We start from the raw sequence: 20975 nt of genomic DNA on the forward strand, positions 1-20975 counted from the left end.
TGAAAATGTAGCTGCAATGCAGAGTGAGAAAGATATCTTTGGAAAATGTAGCGGCAGTCCTACAAGGTACTGTCATTAGTTTGATACTGATTTCCTTGCTGACAGACTCCCTTTAAACCACTTAGAGTATACGCCGCTGGAGGGGCGGCGAGGGTCATAATAAACACAACTTTTTGGTGTCAAAATGCAAAAAAGCAATCAATTGCTGTTGAGAAAATCAACTTTATGTCCATACGCAAATTATCTGTACTTGTGGAATGGCCACCACTGTTAGAACAGCCATCTTTGCCTGCAGTCGCCAACCTGCATTGCCTTCTAACTAGAGATGAGTGAACAGTAAAATGTTCGAGGTTCGATATTCATTTCGAGTAGCCCCTCAATATTCGACTACTCAAATCGAATATCGAACCCTATTATAGTCTATGGGGGGAAAATGCTCGTTTCAGGGGTAGGCAACATTCGATCAAATTATACTTACCAAGTCCACGAGTGAGGGTCGGGCTGGATCCTCTGTGTAGTCTTCTCCTTGAAGTGTCCCTGCGGCATCTTCCGGCTCTGAATTCACTCTGCCAGGCATCGGGCCTGGGCAGAGCCGACTGCGCATGCTCGCAAAACAAGCGGACATGCGCAGTCGGCTCTGCCCAGGCCCGATGCCTGGCAGAGTGAATGAAGAGCCGGAAGACGCCGCGGGGAAGCTGCACGGAGAAGACTTCTAAAGGTAGGAGAAGAACCAGCGTTGATTGGCCGACTGTATAGCATTCGGCCAATCAATAATGGTTCTGCATCGAACTTTTCTATTCAAATAGCGAGTGGTACTCGATCGAGTACGAGTATTTTGAATACCGTAGTATTCGATCGAATACCTACTCGATCGAGTACTACTCGCTCATCTCTACTTCTAACATAAAGACAAAGATGTGTGGTGACCCGGCAAAAACGGGAAGGCTCAATAGCATCCCAGGTACACTGAACAGCTCATTTGCATACAGATTAAGCATTGATTTTTTTTCGGCCGCTATATTGTACATTGAGAAGCTAAGTTCACTATGTCGTTAACAGTTCCTACAACATAATACTCCATATCTGTTTTATAAGCAAACTTTGGTGGTGGTTGATTCCCTTTCATCCTTCAGGTCCGATTCTCGCTGTGTTTTTTTTAGAATGGTTCTGCATTCATTAATTTGCTTTGCTTTTGTAGTCGTCACTGAGCAGTATATATGACAATTTTACCCTCTTCTCCTCACTAACGCGCTTCCACCCAAGAGAAAACTTAATAAATGTTGTCTGAACAAGTACACTATAATTATGTGCGGTTGAAAGCCTCCCAATCTGAAGCCAGACGTGACAACCTTTCCAATTTAAAGGAACGCTATACCTAAAAATAAATGCTAGAAGTATACAAGGAATGGATCAGATCAAGATCCTACAGAAGATGATGCAGACTGACAAAGCACAAAAGTATATAAAGATGTTCATCCAGTCAAACTGTGGCTGAAGACTGACTAAAGGTTGTGGGGCTTAGGGTAAGTTCACATGGAGTTTTTTTTGTCATGGTTTTGAGGCCGTATCCGCCTCAAAACCCTGACCAAAAAGACGGCTCCCATTGAAATCAATGGGAGCCGCTCAGGTCTTTTTTCCGGGAGCCGTTTCTTCTGCTCCTGGAAAAAAGAAGCGAGATGCTCATTCTTCAGGCCGAGTTGCCTTGCGATTTGGCCTGAAGACACTCCCTCCTCCGGACTAGGTCCATTCATTGGGCCTAATTCGGAGCACAGTGCGCGGCTGGATGCTGGTACAGTGCACCAGCTTTCAGTCGCGGCTACCTAGTTTTTGGATCAGAACCGATCCAAAAAACCCTGTGTGAACTTACCCTTACAGGGCACGGGGAGAGGTCCAAGTAATGTTTACATACCAAGAGCTGCGCTTCCCACTTGCTGTATGATGTGCAGCATACCTCCCAACTTTTGAAGAACCGAAAGAGGGCCAAAATGTGCGGCGCGCATAGCGCCCCGCCCACTCTTGTGTTCACTCCGCCTATTCTCATTAATTTTTCATGTGCCCGCACACAGTATAATCCTCCTACAGTCACCCGTAAATTATATGTTCCCCCTCTATCTCTCCCCCAGTTTCATATGCACCGTTCATCTGCCCCCAGTTTCATGTCCCCCTCCATCTCTGCCCCCAGTTTCATGTCCCCCATCTCTGCCCCCAGATTCATGTCCTCTCCATCTCTGCCCCCAGATTCATGTCTCCACATCTTTTCCCCCAGATTCATGTCCCTCCATCTCTGCCCCCCGATTCATGTCCTCTCCATCTCTGCCCCCAGATTCATGTCCTCTCCATCTCTGCCCCCAGATTCATGTCTCCACATCTTTGCCCCCAGATTCATGTCCCTCCATTTCTGCCCCCATATTCATGTCCTCTCTATCTCTGCCACCAGATTCATGTCCTCTCTATCTCTGCCCCCAGATTCATGTCTCCACATCTCTGCCCCCCGATTCATGTCCTCTCCATCTCTGCCCCCCGATTCATGTCCTCTCCATCTCTGCCCCCAGATTCATGTCCTCTCCATCTCTGCCCCCAGATTCATGTCCTCTCCATCTCTGCCCCCAGATTCATGCCCCTCAATCTCTGCCCCCAGATTCATGTCTCCACATCTCTGCCCCCCGATTCATGTCCTCTCCATTTCTGCCCCCAGATACGTGTCCTCTCCATCTCTGCCCCCAGATTCATGTCTCCACATCTCTGCCCCCAGATTCATATCCCCCCATCTCTGCCCCCAGATTCATGTCCTCTCCATCTCTGCCCCAGATACATGTCCTCTCCATCTCTGCCCCCAGATTCATGTCTCCACATCTCTGCCCCCAGATTCATGTCTCCACATCTCTGCCCCCAGATTCATGTCCCTCCATCTCTGCCCCCAGATTCATGTCCTCTCCATCTCTGCCCCCAGATTCATGTCTCCACATCTTTGCCCCCAGATTCATGTCCCTCCATCTCTGACCCATATTCATGTCTCCACATCTCTGCCCCCGATTCATGTCCTCTCCATCTCTGCCCCCAGATTCATGCCCCTCCATCTCTGCCCCCAGATTCATGTCTCCACATCTCTGCCCCCCGATTCATGTCCTCTCCATCTCTGCCCCCAGATACATGTCCTCTCCATCTCTGCCCCCAGATTCATGTCTCCACATCTCTGCCCCCAGATTCATATCCCCCCATCTCTGCCCCCAGATTCATGTCTCCACATCTCTGAACCCAGATTCATGTCCTCTCCATCTCTGCCCCCAGATTCATGTCCCCCCATCTCTGCCCCCAGATTCATGTCCTCTCCATCTCTGCCCCCAGATTCATGTCCCTCCATCTCTGCCCCCAGATTCATGTCCCCACATCTCTGCCCCCGGTGTCATGCTGTCCTCTCCTTCATCTGCCCCCAGTTTCACGTTCCACCTCAGTGTACACATTACACTTACCTTAACCTTGTTCCCCCGCCGCTCTCTGCGTGCCTCTCTCTCTCTCACACAGTTGTAGACGCGATGTGACGTCATCACATCACGTCTACACAGCCAGTAGGCGGCGTGCAGCGACGAAGCAAGGAGCTGAACTGTGACAGCTTCTTGCTTTAGCCGCGTATGTGTTCAACTCAGATCTGCGTCCTCTGGACGCAGATCTGAGTTGAAATCGTGACATACCTCCCTCCAACTGGGACCACGGGACACGTCACCAAAATCGTGAATGTCCCGCGGAAATCGGGACGGTTGGGAGGTATGGTGAAGCACTAGTTTTAGGTATTGCAGCGCTGTCCCATAGACTACAAAGGTGCAGTGCTGCAGTATCTAAAGCCTCTCCTACAGTTCGTACGGTGATCTGTAGGGGATTCCAGATTTTGATCCTTGCAGATCTAATATCCTAGGGATAGGCCATCAATATTAGAAAGTGGAAAACCTCTTTAAAGAACTTTGTCTTAAACTGTTTCTTTAGAAGGAGACTTCTCAAATCCACTTTACCATCAGATGATGTAGGAGCCAAAGTAATAAAAATAATAAAGATAGATTGTGTTCAGTCAAGGTCTTATTCTGGAGAATACATTAATATGCTGGCTACAAGCCTTGGTTTACTCTAAGGAGGAGACTAATGTTCCTATTTTTCGTATTTTTCGGACTATTTTTTTGGCGAAAATAAGGGTGCGTCTTATAGTCTGAAGGTGGCACCTGGCACCCGCTGTAATAGAGAGGCGGAAGCCGGCAAGTGATAGACGCCATTACAGGTGCCGGGGCCTGAGACATCGCTGCCCTGTCCTGCATGAAGCCAGCAGCGGGAGAAGTGATGCTGCTATTCCGCTCTTCCGTCCCCCCGCCGCTGGCTTCATGCTGGGCAGGGCAGCGATGTCTCAGGCCCCGGCGTCTATCCCTCCCCGGCATCCGCCTCTCTAGTACAGCGGATGCCGGGTCAGTATCCGTGGCCCCTTCTCCCCCGGGGCCGGTCCCCACCGGCCCCGTACCTGTGAGGTTGCAGGCCGGCTCCTGCGCGGCGATATCGCAGGAGCCGACCTGTTCGGGTGACAGCCGGGAGCCTAATGAGGCTCCCCGGCCTGTCACTGCTGTATTAGTATTGCGGCTGGTCTCTATGACCAGCCGTAATACTAATAGACAGAATGTCCCATAGACGGCAATACAGTTGTATTGCCGTCTATGGGACTTGCGATCAAGTGACCGCAGGTTCAAGCCCCCGGGGGGGAATAAAATAGTAAAAAAAAAAAAAAAAAGCTTTAAAAATATGAAATAAATAAAAGTTCTAAATCACCTCCTGTTTTTTTTTCAATACAAGGTGATCTAAGCAATAGATATCCCCCAAAATGGTATAACTAAAAATTACAGCTGGCCCCGCAAAAAAAAACGCCCTATACATCCCCGTACAGCTGCAGGGTCACCTGTCAATGTGGCCTTGCAGCTGTTGCAAAACTACAACTCCCATATATTAAATATTTTACCAGTTTTTGCTTCAAAATTTTTTTTCCCTATTTTCCTCCTCTAAAACCTAGGTGCGTCTTATAGTCCGAAAAATACGGTAGTTCATCCAGTTATTTCCTTTTATCCTAGCATAGAATCGGGCATGCAGATGTTACACAGTTAGTAATGTCTCTATTGAGATTACAGATACTGTCCAAGTTTTCCAAAATGTATTAACTAATGTTCTGAGTTCAGTCAAAAAGTCCTATTTCTTAATTCATCTTATCGATTTCCTTGCCTCAACTCATTTCACTATGACCACAACTGACTGACATGGGTCAGGCTTCGGGACAAGTTAGGGAGAGTCCAACCCCCATACGATGTCCTTATGTCTCAACAGGGAATTTGGAGAGAGATAGCCTCCATATTAAGGACACTATATTAAAATTCTCTTCACATTTAGTAAGGGATAATATCCGAGTTTTGCTCCAATTTTGGATTTCTTTGTGATTGTTTTGTTGCTGTTTTCAAATGACGTTAATATTACTGTTATTACAGCATGTAGTCTAGTAATAATACAGCGTAATAACAAGCGGAAGATTAAAAAGCCAAAATAATTGAAGATAGTTTGATCTTTAATTCCACCAAGTTTTCCCATTATAATAGATTTGTTTCCCATGATGTGGATTTCTTTACAAAGCGCGGTGAAGAATTGAATGTTGAAGCATTAATAATGGAAGAGATATCGGCCCAGATTTTCTAATAGTTGCAAAGAGTAACCTTAGACAGGAGGCTGGAATTTTACACACAATTTTGTAGTATTTTTGGTGCATCATGGTGTATTTAAAGGGGTTCTCTAAGAATTATGGATCTTTGCCAGAAGGCCGGGGAAAGTGAAAAAAAGACAAAACAAAAAACAAACAAACAAAAAAAACCCCTCACCAGTCCTTGGTCCTCCACTGCTGTCAGGTAAAGCAGCGCTTGGGAACTTGTTAAAGCCAATCAGTGGCCTCAGCAGTCACAGGAAAGGGGACGTCACTAGTGGTAGGAGACCCTGCGAGTTGTGCCGTTCCTCTGTTATTCCTCCTAGATATTCATGAATAAATTGACAAACTTTGACACCGTTCTGCCAAGTTATTTCAAGGACACCCCCCACTGACAAGGGGAATGGTAACACCCAGTTGTCAATTTATGCATACATATTCAGGAGGAGTAAGGCTGAGGCCCCCCGTTGCAGAAAAGCAGCTTTTTTTGTTGCATATTTTGCTAGAGTTTTTTGAGCCAAATCTAGAAGTGGCTAGAAAAGGAATGGAAAATATAAGGAAGCTCTTATACTTCTCCCTTCTGCTCAGTCAACTCCTGAGTTTTGCTCAAAAAACCCAACGCAAAATCTGCAACAAAAAAAGCTGTTTTCCCATAAAGTGGGGCCTTAACAGAGGAACTTCACAACAAAGAAAAGGTGCTCCAGAATGTTTTTTTTATTTATTTTGGTGGCGGTAGGGGTGGGGAAACAAGTATTTATATTGCTAAAACAGAAATATTTGGAGTGTTGACATGTTCTCTTTGCTGGTATCATACAGATAACATGTATAGACCACATCATTCTCTAAGGGTAAGTTCACATGGCGGAAACCTTTTCCGCTGTGTGACTTTTCCGCGCGGCTAGCTGCCATGGAATGCCGATGCAGTGCATTGGCATCCTGTCATGGCATCCCGCACCTGATTAGGCCCGAATGTATGGGCCTAAAAGCAGGAGTGTGTCTTGAGCTGCAGAGTCCGCGGGACGATAGAGCATGACCTATGTAAAAGTACGTCCTGGTGTGTGTAGGAGTTAACAAGCATTGCATAGGTTTGTGATTCACAATACAAAAATATGTCCTCTAGATCCTACTGTATGTACTAGATAAAGATGAAGAGAAAATCGGTAGACTACTGCACAACCTTCATGTATGAACATCTATTCTAAGAGTAAGCGAATGTTCTTTTGGTTTTTACTCGCTCTGTCTACAGATCACCCAAAATAGTTCAAAGCTCAGCCTTTCATGAGATTTGTTTGAAGGTATGAAACTGTAGAATCTAAATGCAGAGGTAAAAGTATTAGAAACTCGGGTCATAGGTGGACGGTGCCCAAGACCATTACAAAGCCACTTTGTAGGAGTGGAGTTGATTTCTGTCAGACTGCACGGACTTCATCTTCTAAGAACTCTTATAAAAATATTTTAATGATTTTGAAAGACAGTGATGTGATTTCCAAAAATGTTTTTATGTTTCAGACATTCAGGACTTGAATTGTACTGCAGTAGATATGTATACCTTTTGGGGTTGAGCCGATCTTGAGATTTTAAGATCGATTTTAAAATCTGATTTCTGATCATTTTCCAGCCGATCTCAATCCCGATCTCGATTGTGACATTTGCTCGATCGCCAATCGAAATCCAATCTTTTCCGATTCCGATCCTCAACACTAGTCAATGCTTCTCTATGGGAAAAGTCACTTTTAGGGTTGAGCCGATCTTGAGATAACCTCCGATCTCGATCCCGCTGGAAAAGATCGGGTCGGAATTCCGATCGCGAAATTTACTCGATCGTCGACCGGAATCTGATCTTTTCCGATCCTGATCGCTAAACCCTAATACCTTTATATAAAATATCATGTATAAGCAATAGCTAGAGTCTGGATAGAAATAACAAATTACATATAAACATATGAAGATCTATATATTCAAAATCTACTAGGATCCCAATAGGAAATAAAGTAAACCAGAAAATTCTAATTTTCATAGTCATGTACCAAATTGATTTTTATGAAGGTCAATTGAAAAGCTATTGGTCATCTGTGGGCTCCTGCCATAGAATTTTCTCAAAGAAGTTGAACATTTACAGGAAAAGAAAATAATGGGCAGATACAAACACTATTTCCTTTTAAATCTTCCCCATTCAAAGAAAGTCTGGTCCTGTGCAGAATCCAGAGCTCCCCTGTTAGAGATAGGGCAGAGCGTTCACAAATCACTCTGCCCAATCACATAGAGAACTGTGCAGCTGTACAGTTACTGCTGCACAATCCTCTTTTTGCTTGCTGAACTGATTTCTATGATCAGTGCACTTGGAAAACCGTAAGCTAAGTAGTAGGGCAACCCCAAATGTAGGTGAGGTAGGTAACTCTCTAGACTCTATCCCAAGCAGGAGAGTTTTAAGTTTTTATTACACTAGATAACCAAAGATTTGGACATTAAAACTTTCTCTGCCCTTGATCACCAGACATGCCAGGCATTAACTTCTCTTTCCTAGACCAAAAGCATTTTGATATTAGAACATTAACCATTTCCATGCTCTAGACCACCATAGATAATAGCAACAAATTGTTTTGTGCCCTAGACCACCTGTGATGCTGATATTGGCCTCTTCACTGCCCTTGACCACCACTGACAATGTAAATAACCAATTCTCACCCTTAAATAACCTTCTCTGCACATTGACTACAAGGAACTTTAATCCCTTCACTATCTTACACAATCAAAGTTTCAGACATATACTTCTTCTCTGCCCTAGACTCCAGGGATATTACTATAAACTACCTAATGCTAGGTTCACACTATGCTTTGGAGATTCCATCCCCCATTTTGCTTAAAATATGCAGAGAGAAGAGACCTGCAAACAGAGCTTTTCTCTCCGTCGAGTGGAAACCCGGCAGTATCCGTAATAGTAAATGGAAATGGTCCCCAACTTTTTTCCACAAGGGAACAGTTTCAGCAAGACAATTTTTCTATGGCCAGGTGGGGGTGGGTAGAGGTGTGGATGGGGGCGGGGAAGGGGTGTAGTTGGGGGCGGGGTTAAGCATGGGGTGTAGATTAGAATCAAGTACATATGAAAACACAAAAGAAAGTGCAAACTGACATAGCAGGTTATGAAGATGGCTACTGATGACAGACACCGTTATGAAGATGAATACTGATGATGGATATCACTCCTAATGCTACTATTAACTTCACTACAGCCCCACTACAGCTACATTACATGTCACAGGGACAAGTGACGTGTAATGTAATTGCCCAAAGTTTGGTAGGCGAGTGCGGGGTGGAACCAAGACCCGCTGCATGTCCTGCATAGTACTAGAATCCCGGACATACAGCGGGTCCCAGCTCAACCCCGCAATTTGTTCACCTTATCCTGATGAGCAACAATCAAGCATCAGTGTTGTGTGTCCTGACCCAACCCCGGGCACTCGCCGGCTCCACAGCAGCTGCTGACTCCTCGCTGCCGGTACGCAGATTGGTGCAACATGGTCCGCGGTCCGGCGGTTGGGGACCTCTGGTCTATGGGGTCTGCATGTATCAGCAGGTAACCACTTTTTAGGCAGATAGGGTTTCCGTTTTTTGAGTCACCGAAGAACAGAAACCCAAACGCTAGTGAGAACCTAGTGTTTGCATTCTATAGCTTATGATTGGCTATGTCACATCAATATTTATTTGCTGCAGTTTTGGGTCGTCCATTTATAGAGACAGAAACAAATTTTATAAAGACAGAAGAGGAAAAGAGTGTAAAGGAACTAAAACTGAAACCGACTCCAGAACTCAAATCTACAATACATTGTGTAAAAATGACTTTTTATTAGCAAAAATGTCTACCTCCACAACTTCACGTCTGCCAGTCAATTTATCTTTTTATTGCATCCAAGGAAGGAATGGGAACAGAATACTGTCTTAATTACTGTAACCGAGAAGCAGAAAACTGTCTGCGGTATTAGAAAGCAATAGCTGTGTAATGAATATATCCACATTCTAAGCGAAGCCATATATTAATATTTATACAGAGGGCCCCGCCTCGGCATATAGCGTACAGTCAAAGAGAGCTGCCCATCAACCTTCAGCATTTCTAAAATCATCATTGACATCCTATTAGTATGCAGCTGTATCATGAAGGGAAATGCTAAGTAATGCAGACAGAACCTCTGGGACTAAAGGCGACAACTAACTGTCCCTCAGCTGCGCTTTTAAAGTTCACTGTGTCTTGGGCGAGAATTAAAGCTCAGGATACATACAGCTGCTTATCTGCAACGGCTTCGAAGACCTGGACATTCCTGGAACTCTGTAACGCAAACCTCAGAGTCACCAAAGTCAGCCGAGAGGCAGCTGCTAATGATCGCAGTTTACAGATCACATCTAATTTCTCGAACCATCTCTTGAATCCCTGCCACTTGGCTGTCATAGCGCCTTATCTCCTGGCAGACAGCGACTAACACACCTGGCTTCGTGCTACATTACACTTCACAGGGACGCTTTTAAAGGCTCCGTAATTCACTCGCTTCCAAACTGTGTCGGCGAGAACATGAGCGCTCAGGTAATCAAAATGTGGAATGCTCTTAATGGAAACAGAAACGAGATTGGATTCACCAGGAGAACAAATGTACCATTCCATTATGGCAACATAAAATGGGTTTTCAATGGTAATGTTACATAGTGACATGCACGGGCAACTACCAATACCGTACACACTTGATGAAGGAACGAACATTCATTATACTGGAGGCCGCAAATACTCAGGAACCAAAGAGATGTATTAAAGTTACAAATGAAATTGTTGGCAAAATCCCGCATCATTGCAACTAAAGGCTTGTTGAAAAGTCGGGCATGATGTTCAAGGGAGCTGCTTCCAATAGAGGGCAGCATACTGAGACGGTGTTTCCCTATTTACATCCTGGGAAACACATTTGCATATTCTTCCCATAATCCCCCACAGTGGAGCGAAAATGGCTTTATAAGACTCCACACACCTACATGGTGGTCTCTCCCCCATAAAATGAGATTGTGGGAATGTTGCCCAAAGCCATCAAGAACATGTGAAGAATGAAACCTAAATATACAGAGGATAGGTCTGGGCCCTGGATCCAATATAAGGCTGTACATCCAGGAGTGTAGAGTCAGAGCCAGTTTTGGAAGAATATACCAACTCCGACTCCAAAATAAAATCCTATTGTACAATGACAGATATTGCATAATGGATAGCTATATAGTTTGCTGCATATTTACTCTTACAAAGTCAATCACTAGTATTTGTGTATTACAGGAGCTTTACTCCATCTGTCTGACCATGACCATTTATGAAGGAGTTGGAGTCGTGTTGCTGACAAATACAGAGTATTCAGAGTTGGAGGTGTAACATGAAGCTCCTGGACCCCAACATAAAATCTGTTACCAGGCCCTATAACTATAATGTATCATTTATAATACGGGCCTCTTCATATTGGTAAGAGACACCTTATGGGGCCCCCTAAGTCTCCTGGACCCAGATACAACACCCTCTACACTACCTCAAGTACTGCCCCTGTTTAAGGTTCATGGTTGTTCATTTGAATGATATAAAATGGGTTTAATCTGGAAAATCAAGGGACCGAATCAAGTATTTAACCACATAGCAAGTATCTTGGCCAAATTTTAAATTCTGGAGCTAAGAAATAGCTTAGTAGCAGAAACATTAGTTGGGATTTTGGGTAAATCCCTTTCCATTGGTGCCCTCTGTAATCTTTCTGTTACAGCAAAGTATATGAAGATGGATGAATGAATCTTTTCAGCACAGGTATGCCTAGAATAGCCTTTCTAAAGGCTATATAATGATGGGCTTATTGATAGACTCCCTTTACGCGTTGCCATACATTCCTGATAGACAGAATAATACATTGCAATAGTGCAATGTATTATGCAAGCGATCAGACGAATGCATGACAACTGTCAACCCCCAACATTGGGATCACAAGGTGCTAATGGACAAGCCAGAAAGGTTCTCCCTCCTTCAGTAAACTCCTTAGATGTCGCAAGTGACCAAAACATCTAAATCGCCAAGATCAGTGTAACTGTTACAGTAGAAGTATAAAATACCAACAATGGCGGACGTGACATTTTTGTCCCATTTTGTGATTCTGTAGATGACAACAACATTGATCACAATGCAGATTTGAACGTAACCTTAGACAAAGGTTAATTTAGGCCAGCGGCCTAGGGCTGAGCTAGCGTTGGTCAAAAATTCATGTAGTGTGCGTACGATGTTCATTTTTTTTTTCACTCTTAGTCTTTGTGGTATGTGTGCGTTTGTGTATATTAGTATTATTAGCCTGGCCAGTAGGAGGTTTATGGTGGAGGAGATATATGCTGCATTAAGCAAAACAGAAATCCCATCTGAACTAGAAATATTATTTTTACCAGTGACGGTGATGTTAGTTTGCCGCAGAATGATGTATGTTGATGGAATACCCTCAGAATAATTTTACCATAATATTCAAGAATTCATAACGGACAGATACAGTGTCTAGACCCTCCACTGAAGATATGGGTTATATCATAACATGCCTCAATACAAAAAAAAAAAAAAAAAAAGGAAGGAGGACATTTTTAGACACATTCGATGTATGGAAATATGTCAATCCAATGTGCATCTTATGATACTGGTAACTAACTATGTGAAACACTTCGATGCCTCTCCATTCTAGCAGCTTGATGTGGACTACATTACAGTCAACATGAGGAACTGAGACATTTGCAGGTCAAAAACATCTGCCTATTCAGGTGTCTAGAAATGGTATCTTAGAAGTCACGCATACTCTCTCTGGAAGTCTAGGTATGGTAGGTCATTACGTTCTCCATATTGGAAAATATGTTTGTACATATTTTTCCAGAATTCCAAGGGGGCATGTCGTGATTTCAAGTCTCCCTATGCTGATACATCAGTGTCTTCAATGAGACTACTTATTACGCACATCAAAAGCCTCTCACGTTTAGACAACCAATGCCTTTCTCTTTACCATCGTTGACCCTGAAGCAGCTGTGCTCTATGGACATATTCCTGGGATCCATGGCATTGGGGCTATCCGGGAAGCCTTGTTGCTGGCAAAGAAATGCCTGGTTATGAACTGGTGAAGGAGGTCTGTCCAGGACTACCACAGGTGGTGCACAGCCTGCTCAGAGACTATTCCAATATGCAAAGGCCAAGAAGATGGATAAAAGAACTGATAACCCTTTCCCTCCTTCTCTACCTTTGGTGAGTCTGTCTTTCAATAACACTTTGGATCCAAGCATGAGACTATGAACTGTGCGCTATGGACTATGCATGAGATATGCATTGTTTAGTGTTCCAGCCGGCACTGTCACAGTAAACCATATGTTATCAAAATGACAACTGATTGTAAATAAAGCTATTCAAGTCTCAAAACAGCTGTCTTTGAATGGGAGTCATGTCTCAAGACTTTGAAAGGCATGGACTTAGGTCCCATGTACACAACCAAGTCTACATCCATGTTGGGTCCGAGTTCATCACTGAATGCCGATGGAGGACACTCAGAGTGCTGGGATTCACAGATGATTATAGAGCAGATCCTATTCTGCTCTGGGTAATCCTTTCCCAATGGAAGGCAAAAGTACACAAATACTTTTTCCTAGTCGGAAGAAGTAAACTGGTGTCTCTAGTGCCAACTATTTGAGGGTTGCTTCCTATAAGAGCTCACGCACAAGACTGAGTGCGCATCCGAATTGCAGCTGAGTTTATGATTTAATGCAGTCGGATGACACTTGGAGTGACGTCCGGGAGTCATCCAAGTACATTTCATGGTGTATTCACGTTTTTGGAGCTCCGGATCTATTCTGCTCCAATAACAGGACAGAATAAATCTGGAAGCCCCAAATGACATGAATGCTTCACAGAATGTACTTGGGTGTCACTCCAAGTGTCACTTGACTTTCTTCCATAATAAACTCGGCCCCACCTCTGTTTCACACTCAGCCTTGTGGTCTTATAGGAAGCAACCCTCAAATAGGTGGTACTAGAGACACAGTTTTCCTTCTTCATCAAGGAAAATGTATTTGTCTACACTGTCTTATATTGGGAAAGGATAAAGTACTGCTTTTATGAACTTGACCAGTGAATATGTTAGTTTGACCAAATCTACAATACGACAAGTCGTCTGTACTAGTGTGCAAAACCTGTCCAGCAGACGGAATCAGCAGCCTGAAGGCGCATGACAGAGAACAATGCAATGTACTAGACAGACATGATCACTTCTGTGTACACATACAGGGACCTTACCTGCTTACTACTCAGATTCTCCGCCGCCCAGTCTTTTTCATCAGAAAACCGAAACTGAGTGAAGGAATCCCCTGGAAAATAATATAAAAAAAAATATATCAGGTTGCGTAAAACATCATAAGATCTGAATACATTCAAGTGCTCTGAAATAGTAAAATGGCATATAGCCTGCTGCTCCAGCACTGGTATTCCTGTCCTCCTTGCCAGTCTTTACAGACCCGCACCAAGTCGCCGACATGTCAATGGCCCGTTCAGATCAATGACTAGTTGCAGAGGTCACATTCTGTAGTCTATATATGAAAGATGGCAGGGAGGATCAGAATAGTGGCGCTGCAGTGTCAGGCAATATGGCAAGTAAGTGAGGCTTATTTTGTTATTTTACACCATTCCCTGCTTGTGCCCTTAATTCATTAATAAATTAGTTCAACCTGCTTTCATAGCAACAATCCATTTTGAGGGCTATAAACAAGAAATGTATCCCTGCAGATTTTCTGAGTGACCATTTTCAACATATTAGCATAGAATTAAATTATAACATTCAGCCACCACTAGGGGAGCTGTAGACCTTATATAGGTACACACTGATGTTGGCTGTCCATTGTTCTGATCTTACAGAGGCCCAGAACACTGGACAGGCGGACCGCTAACATAGAGGTTACTATAATGGGATCTGTTGGGTGCCCATTGCTTTTAAACTGCAATACTTTTTCACCTGCCAATTTCAGACAGACACTGTGACAGTGTCCAAGGCACTTGTGAACATAGATTTTTGGCATATTCTTTTATTATTGAGTTCAAATGGGTAAAAGCTCCCCCTAGTGTTGATAAAATTGTATCCATTTAAAGGGGTTGTCTGGGCTTATATTTTTTATGGTCTAGCCTCCCAATATGTGGTCCTTGGACCAATTATCTGTACAGAGCTGCCAAGTTCACAATAATGGGCCGAATGCAGAAAGCTCCTTCCATTGTCTAGCGGTCGGCCACCCTCACTGCAGCTCCTATTGAAGTCAGTGGGAGGGGAGCTGCAGTAAGGGTAAGTTCATATGAGGTTTTTTTGGTTGGAAACCTCAGGCAGAGGCCGCCTCAGGTTTCGGACCAAAAATGGATAGCCGCGACAAAGCCGATGCACTGCATTATCATCCAGTCGTGCACTCCGCTCCGGATTAGGCCCAGTGAATTTGCCTAGTCGGGAGTGTCTTCAGGCGGAATCACGAAGCGAAATGGCCTGAAGAATGAGCACCTCGCTTTTTCCGGGAGCCGTTTTTTTCCTGAGCAGCTCCCATTGATTTCAATGGGAGCCATCTTTTTGGTCAGGATTTTGAGGCGGATACGGCCTCAAAATCCTGACCAAAAATCCTTGTGTGAACTTACCCTAAGGGCCAGTTTACACGGGCACAGAGGGCGTGGATTATGGCGCGGAATCCATGTCATATAATACGCCCCCTCACAATGGTGGTCTATGAAGAAGCGAGCTGCCCTTTCTTCAGGCGGAATCCGCGGCTGATCTAACTGCAGCGTCCGCCTCACGGCAGCACGCTCCAGACTAGGCCCATTCATTTGGGCCTACGCCGGACCAGAGTGCTGCGACTGTTGGAAGTCACGGCAGGCGGATTTTGGCCATATTCTGATGCGGGGAGCAAAATCAGGACCAAAATCCGCCCGTACGCCCCATGTGAACTAAGCCTACAGGTGCCAGTCTGCTATATAGTGGATGGAGCATTCTGCTTCTGGCCCCGACTCATTTACAGGATGGGGGCCAGAAGCGGCTCCATAGAGCTGAAGGCTGGAGGCCTATCGATCACATATTTATGGCCTATCCTGAATTTTTACTAATGCAGACAATGGTGTACACAGCTGGACTTTTGCTGGAAATGAGATACATTTTTTTTGAGAAATAAATGGGGAGTGAGATAGTTTTACTGGCTAGACAGTCTAGAAGACGGATACGAGAACCACAATACACATCTATTTAAGGGATGGGGAAAAAAACGCAACTAACCTGAGATTGGACCTAAAGCCTCATACACAAGTATTTAATTCAGTCTAATCTTATCTGAAAAAGGGTAATGAATAGATTAAATGCTTCCATGTCTCTGCATAGTAAACATCAGCGGGCTCTTTCGAGTATGTTATCATACTTCTCCACAATCATTTACTGCATAAAAAAATATTTTACGCAAATCAAGCCTCGGAGCGTTCCATTTAGGCTAATGCTTTACAATTAATTTCTTAGCAAATAACAGGAAATAGAATAAACATACAATATTCACTGGATGTCTACCAATAAGCCTGCAGAATACATTATTCTGCTAGGAAATGACTCCAGTTTTACGCTAGAGAGTCGACATGTATGGTCCATCTGCAAGAAAAGAAAGGAAAATGCAGAGAAATAGAGGGAGCTACATGATAAGCCCAGATATAGAGGCTCATTCATGCACAATCCTAAAGTTCAGAGAGGACCACAACGAGGTATGGGTGGAAGCTCCTGGGTCCCAATGCAAGATATGTAATGGGGCCGAAACTTACCTTGTGCCCTTTACAAGAGTGGTATATTTCATGTGGCATAGGGAGCTTTCTTGCCCCCTCAGGGTCTGGGGCCGGGTAGCGACTGCTACTGATTCATCCCCTTTAGTTATGCACATTGTAGTGAACTGAATTTTGGGTGCAGAGTTGACAATGGAACCGGAACAGGGGCATAACTACCGGGGTCGCAGGGGCCCGGCGAAAGCTGCTACTGCTGTGGTTTTTTGTTTTTTTTTAATAGGCCGTTACCGACCGGAGTTACTCCAGATGGTAACAGGCCCTATTTACTTACGGATCCTGGCAGGGGCCAGGATCGGTAAGTGACGCCGCGGGCCCCACAAACACTATTATTATACTTGGGGGTCTTTTCAGACTCCCGAGTATAATGATTGGAGGCCCGAGAGAGGTAAAGGAACATAAAAATTTGTGTTACTTACCTCTCCGGGCAGGTTTCGGGCCTAGTTGTGTGACGTCCATGACATCACATGACCGGGACCTGCGTCCCAGGTCATGTGACGTCTTGGACGTCATTAAAGATGGCCGACACCACCGAGTAGAGTAGCAAAGCCGGAAATAGGTAAGTGACAGTGTTTTTTATGTTGGTTCCCACCTCAGTTTCCGACTATTATACTCTGGGGCCTGAAAAGAGTCTTCATGGTCTCAGGGTCTTCGGCGTCGGTCAGGAGGGGGGGGGGGGGGCGGAAAACATGTCAAAAGTTCGCCACGTGGCCTCACCATTCCTAGTTACACCACTGTGCAGGATACACCGCAACATGTAGTTGCACAATATGAAGTGCGATGTACCAGCACTAGATTTTATGTAACTGTACCTTGAAAGTCGGCAGAAATTAATCCCTGCAGGTTTTTAACGCGACTACATTCACTATCATAAGCAATCTTAATAACATGCGACCACAAGTCGCCTTAGCCCAAAGGGAGAAAAATGGTCAAACAAGGACATGCAATATAACTTCTTTTTTTAAGCAAAGTAAACACAGACACTGGCCTATCGGTGGATTTACCACTAAACACATCTAGTCTTCCAAATGTCAGTCTTTATTACAGCATCCTACATTCTCAAAGCCCTGTGTCTACAAGCTGACAGCCTGACAGCTCTTCTGATGCATTCTCGTCTTCATTTATAAAGCTACGAGCATTATTTATATAAACTTACAAGAATAAGACCCTAGTACGAAAAAACATCAGCAAACTCAGGCCATTGACCAATGTCTCCCAGGTAAGGGGAAGTTCACACAGTGCAGTCTTGAAGAAGTATAATACAGTATCATGTGCCAGTGTATAAATAGATCATCCAAATCGACTCTTTGTCCGATGAACTCTTCCTGTGCATTTCCGACATTGATCTGCTGACTGAGCAGTGAATCCCTAAATATACAAAAGAGTTTGAGATACTTAGTATACAGAGTATTTGAGACCTCACTGCACCTTGGTTTGTCACTGAAGTCATGGACTAAGTTGCCCTTCTCGTAGCGACGGTCTATTCATTTACTACTATATCCAACAAGCAAGCTACATAGAGAGTGCAAATCCAATGGACCCCGGTTTTACAAGCAACAATTCTGGCACGAAGGGGGTTTGAAGATGGGCATATGTGGGACCGACACTCAATGTAGGTCACTTAGACCACACAGGGCCAACAAACCTGCAGCTTTCAGTCTTTGCGTGAGCATTGGTTCCCATGGTTTGGGACTGTTGACTGGGAACAGGAGCCTTTAATAGAATCTCCAACATATCTTTGTGGGCTGAAAATACTTTTGCATTGACAAGAAATGTGTCTTTGTACATCACCTAGTAAGTGCACCAGCTCGTCTGTAATTGCCACCTAGCTTTGTCTCTTCAAGCTCCACTGACATTTCCCGGCAGGAGCGTGTCACCACTCTCCTTGCTGAAATCTTGCATATACAGTACAGTATGCCTCTATTCTTATATCAGACACATGTGCATGACTGTAATAGAGGACCCAGTCAGGAAGCACAGTCCCAAAAAGTGTTGGCCTTAAAAAAATATACTGCAAGGATTAAAGAGGTTGTAAAGGAACTAGAGTTTTTTTCTTGGAGGCTGGGGAAGGTGAAAAATAATAACAACCCCCCTCTCCCCAAACATACTCACCAGTCCCCGATGTCTCCCGCTGTCTGGTTATGCAGCACTCCTATGCTTCATCTGGCACAAGACCTCACCATACGTGACCACTGAAGCTAATCAGCGGCCTCAAGAAAGGACCCAAGACGTCACTCACATACGTCACCTGTGATGTCCTGGGTCCTTTCCTTAGGCTGCCAATTGGCATCAGCGTTCACATGCTGCAAGGACTTCCGCCGGAAGAAGCCCTGGAGAGCTGGAGGACCAGATAGCACTGTGAGACACTCAAAGACTGGGAATAGGCGAGCACATTTTTTTTTTTTTTTTTTGCATTTGGACAACCTCTTTAAGGACAAGAGCTGGTGCTCTTATTGTTGTGTATATGTGCAAGACAACTTGCTTACAAAATAGTTCTCATAAATTCATAAGTTTTAAGGCTAAGGCCCCACGCAGCAGGCTGCAGCAAAAAACGTACTTTGGGAAAGACCGTGGGGCAACACATTGCGTTTTTTCCGACGTTCTTTTCACAGAAAGTGCACAGAGATTTCTTCTGCTGACTTTCTGCTTCCATTATACCGATAGGGAAACCACTGGCACTTCCATATGTATAACTGACATTCTGCAATTTCCAAAACTGCAACGGGTTTTGGAAATCGCAGCAAGTCCACTTTGCGTGCTTGAGTGTCCACTTAGCAATGTTTTTTCTGCGGCTTTTATGCTACATGAGGCACCAGCCTAAAGGAGTGTTCTGGGGCACAAATATTGACTAGCTATCCTAAGAATAGGTCATCAATATAAGATCATTTGGGCCCCACACCTAGCACTCCCACTGATAGTAGCTCTCAGCTGTTGATACACAAGGAATAAAGCAGGAAGCAAACAGCTCTGTTCTGTGTGTAGTGGCTGAACTGCATTACTACAGCTTAGCCCCAATTCAAGTGAATGGAAGCTGATCTGCAGTAACCTGATCTGACCACTACAAAAAGAACAGAGCTGTCCGCTTCCTGCTCCATTCTCTGTGTACCGGCTAATGAGAATGGCTGATCAATGGGAGTACCAGGTGTCTGATCCTCATCCATCTGGTACTGGTGACCTATCCTTAGGATAGGATGTCGGTATTGTTAGCCTAGAAAACCGAAAAGGTATGTTGGAGATGCTATTGGATTCATTACGACATTAAAAATGTCAGACTCCCTTTAAATGTGACTTTTGTTAAGAACCGTATAGTTACTATTGTTAGGGCTGCTATATTGATGGTGTATTCTGTATATATCTGGCACATTTACCTGAACCGCTCCTTGTTTGAGCAGCTGCGGCATCAGTCAGTATTACAGGGGAAAATTGGACTTTGATTTATTTACAAAAGATAAAAAGTTATCCGGCACATCCAGAGACAATCCCGCTGTAACCTCTTTCATTGCGTGTATTCTTATCCTATGCATACTTTATTGCTTTAGGTCACTTTTTGTGCATTAACATCTGGTTATTTTGCCTAGAGTTACAAATGTACCGAGCCTATAGGAACTATCCAGCACCCTTTGACTTTATGTTTTATTGTGTAACAATGTGAAGTCATTGTGGATTTAACAAGGCTTTTGTTACACAAATCAACAGGAAAAAAAAAATCTAAAGTGTCAATGTAAAAAGAAATATTCATTACAATTATGAAACAGTAAATAATAGGATGCATATCTGCTCCCCGCTGTTACTATGACACACTAAAATTATCACTGGAATAGTCAGCTGGTTCTAGTCTTACCAGCGGATGACTCAATTCCATGGAAAAATGACATTATTATTTCTTTTTCACTACAATATATCCACCTAGAGATGAGCGAGTACTATTGGAAATGGCAACGGACCAGAAGCTGGCCATAAGAGAGTCAATTTGGCTGTGTAGTGTAGAAGGTTTATTATTTGGGAGAGGAATCAACGGGTGATGCAGAAAACTGGACTTGGATTATTTCTGCATATCCATCGGGATATATTGCTGACCACTATGATACTGGAATGTGATTGAAATGCTAGTCTTATGGATGTGACATCGACAAGTACTTTCTTAGCCTAGTAAACCATCTAAATCTCTAACTTGGAAACAATCATTTTGCGTAATATACATTGATAAACCATAACCATAATAATAATGTGAATAACCCTGGCTATCCTGTCATGATGGATGCATCTTATGGGGATACATAAGGCATCAAGTGAAAAGCCTGTTCTTCAAGGTGATTTGCTGAAAAGCAGCATAAATGGGCAATGGTAGCATGTGACATTGAGCAGGACAAAATTGGATTAGGGGATAATTACACTCCTTAGGGAGTGTGCACCTTCGCA

General features: G+C 44.0%; 1 protein-coding gene across 2 annotated transcripts in view; it reads right to left on the reverse strand.

Moving 5' to 3' along the window:
* AVEN (apoptosis and caspase activation inhibitor) overlaps positions 1-20975 on the reverse strand; it is a 351487-nt gene that overhangs the window by 30316 nt on the left and 300196 nt on the right. For both annotated transcript variants that reach the window (XM_075283009.1, XM_075283008.1), the window contains exon 3: positions 14016-14086. In XM_075283009.1, coding sequence (XP_075139110.1) covers positions 14016-14086 — 71 coding nt within the window. The remainder of the gene's footprint in view (positions 1-14015; positions 14087-20975) is intronic.

This window comes from Leptodactylus fuscus, chromosome 7 (assembly GCF_031893055.1).
Source record: "Leptodactylus fuscus isolate aLepFus1 chromosome 7, aLepFus1.hap2, whole genome shotgun sequence".
In the NCBI taxonomy this organism is placed as follows: Eukaryota; Metazoa; Chordata; class Amphibia; order Anura; family Leptodactylidae; genus Leptodactylus; species Leptodactylus fuscus.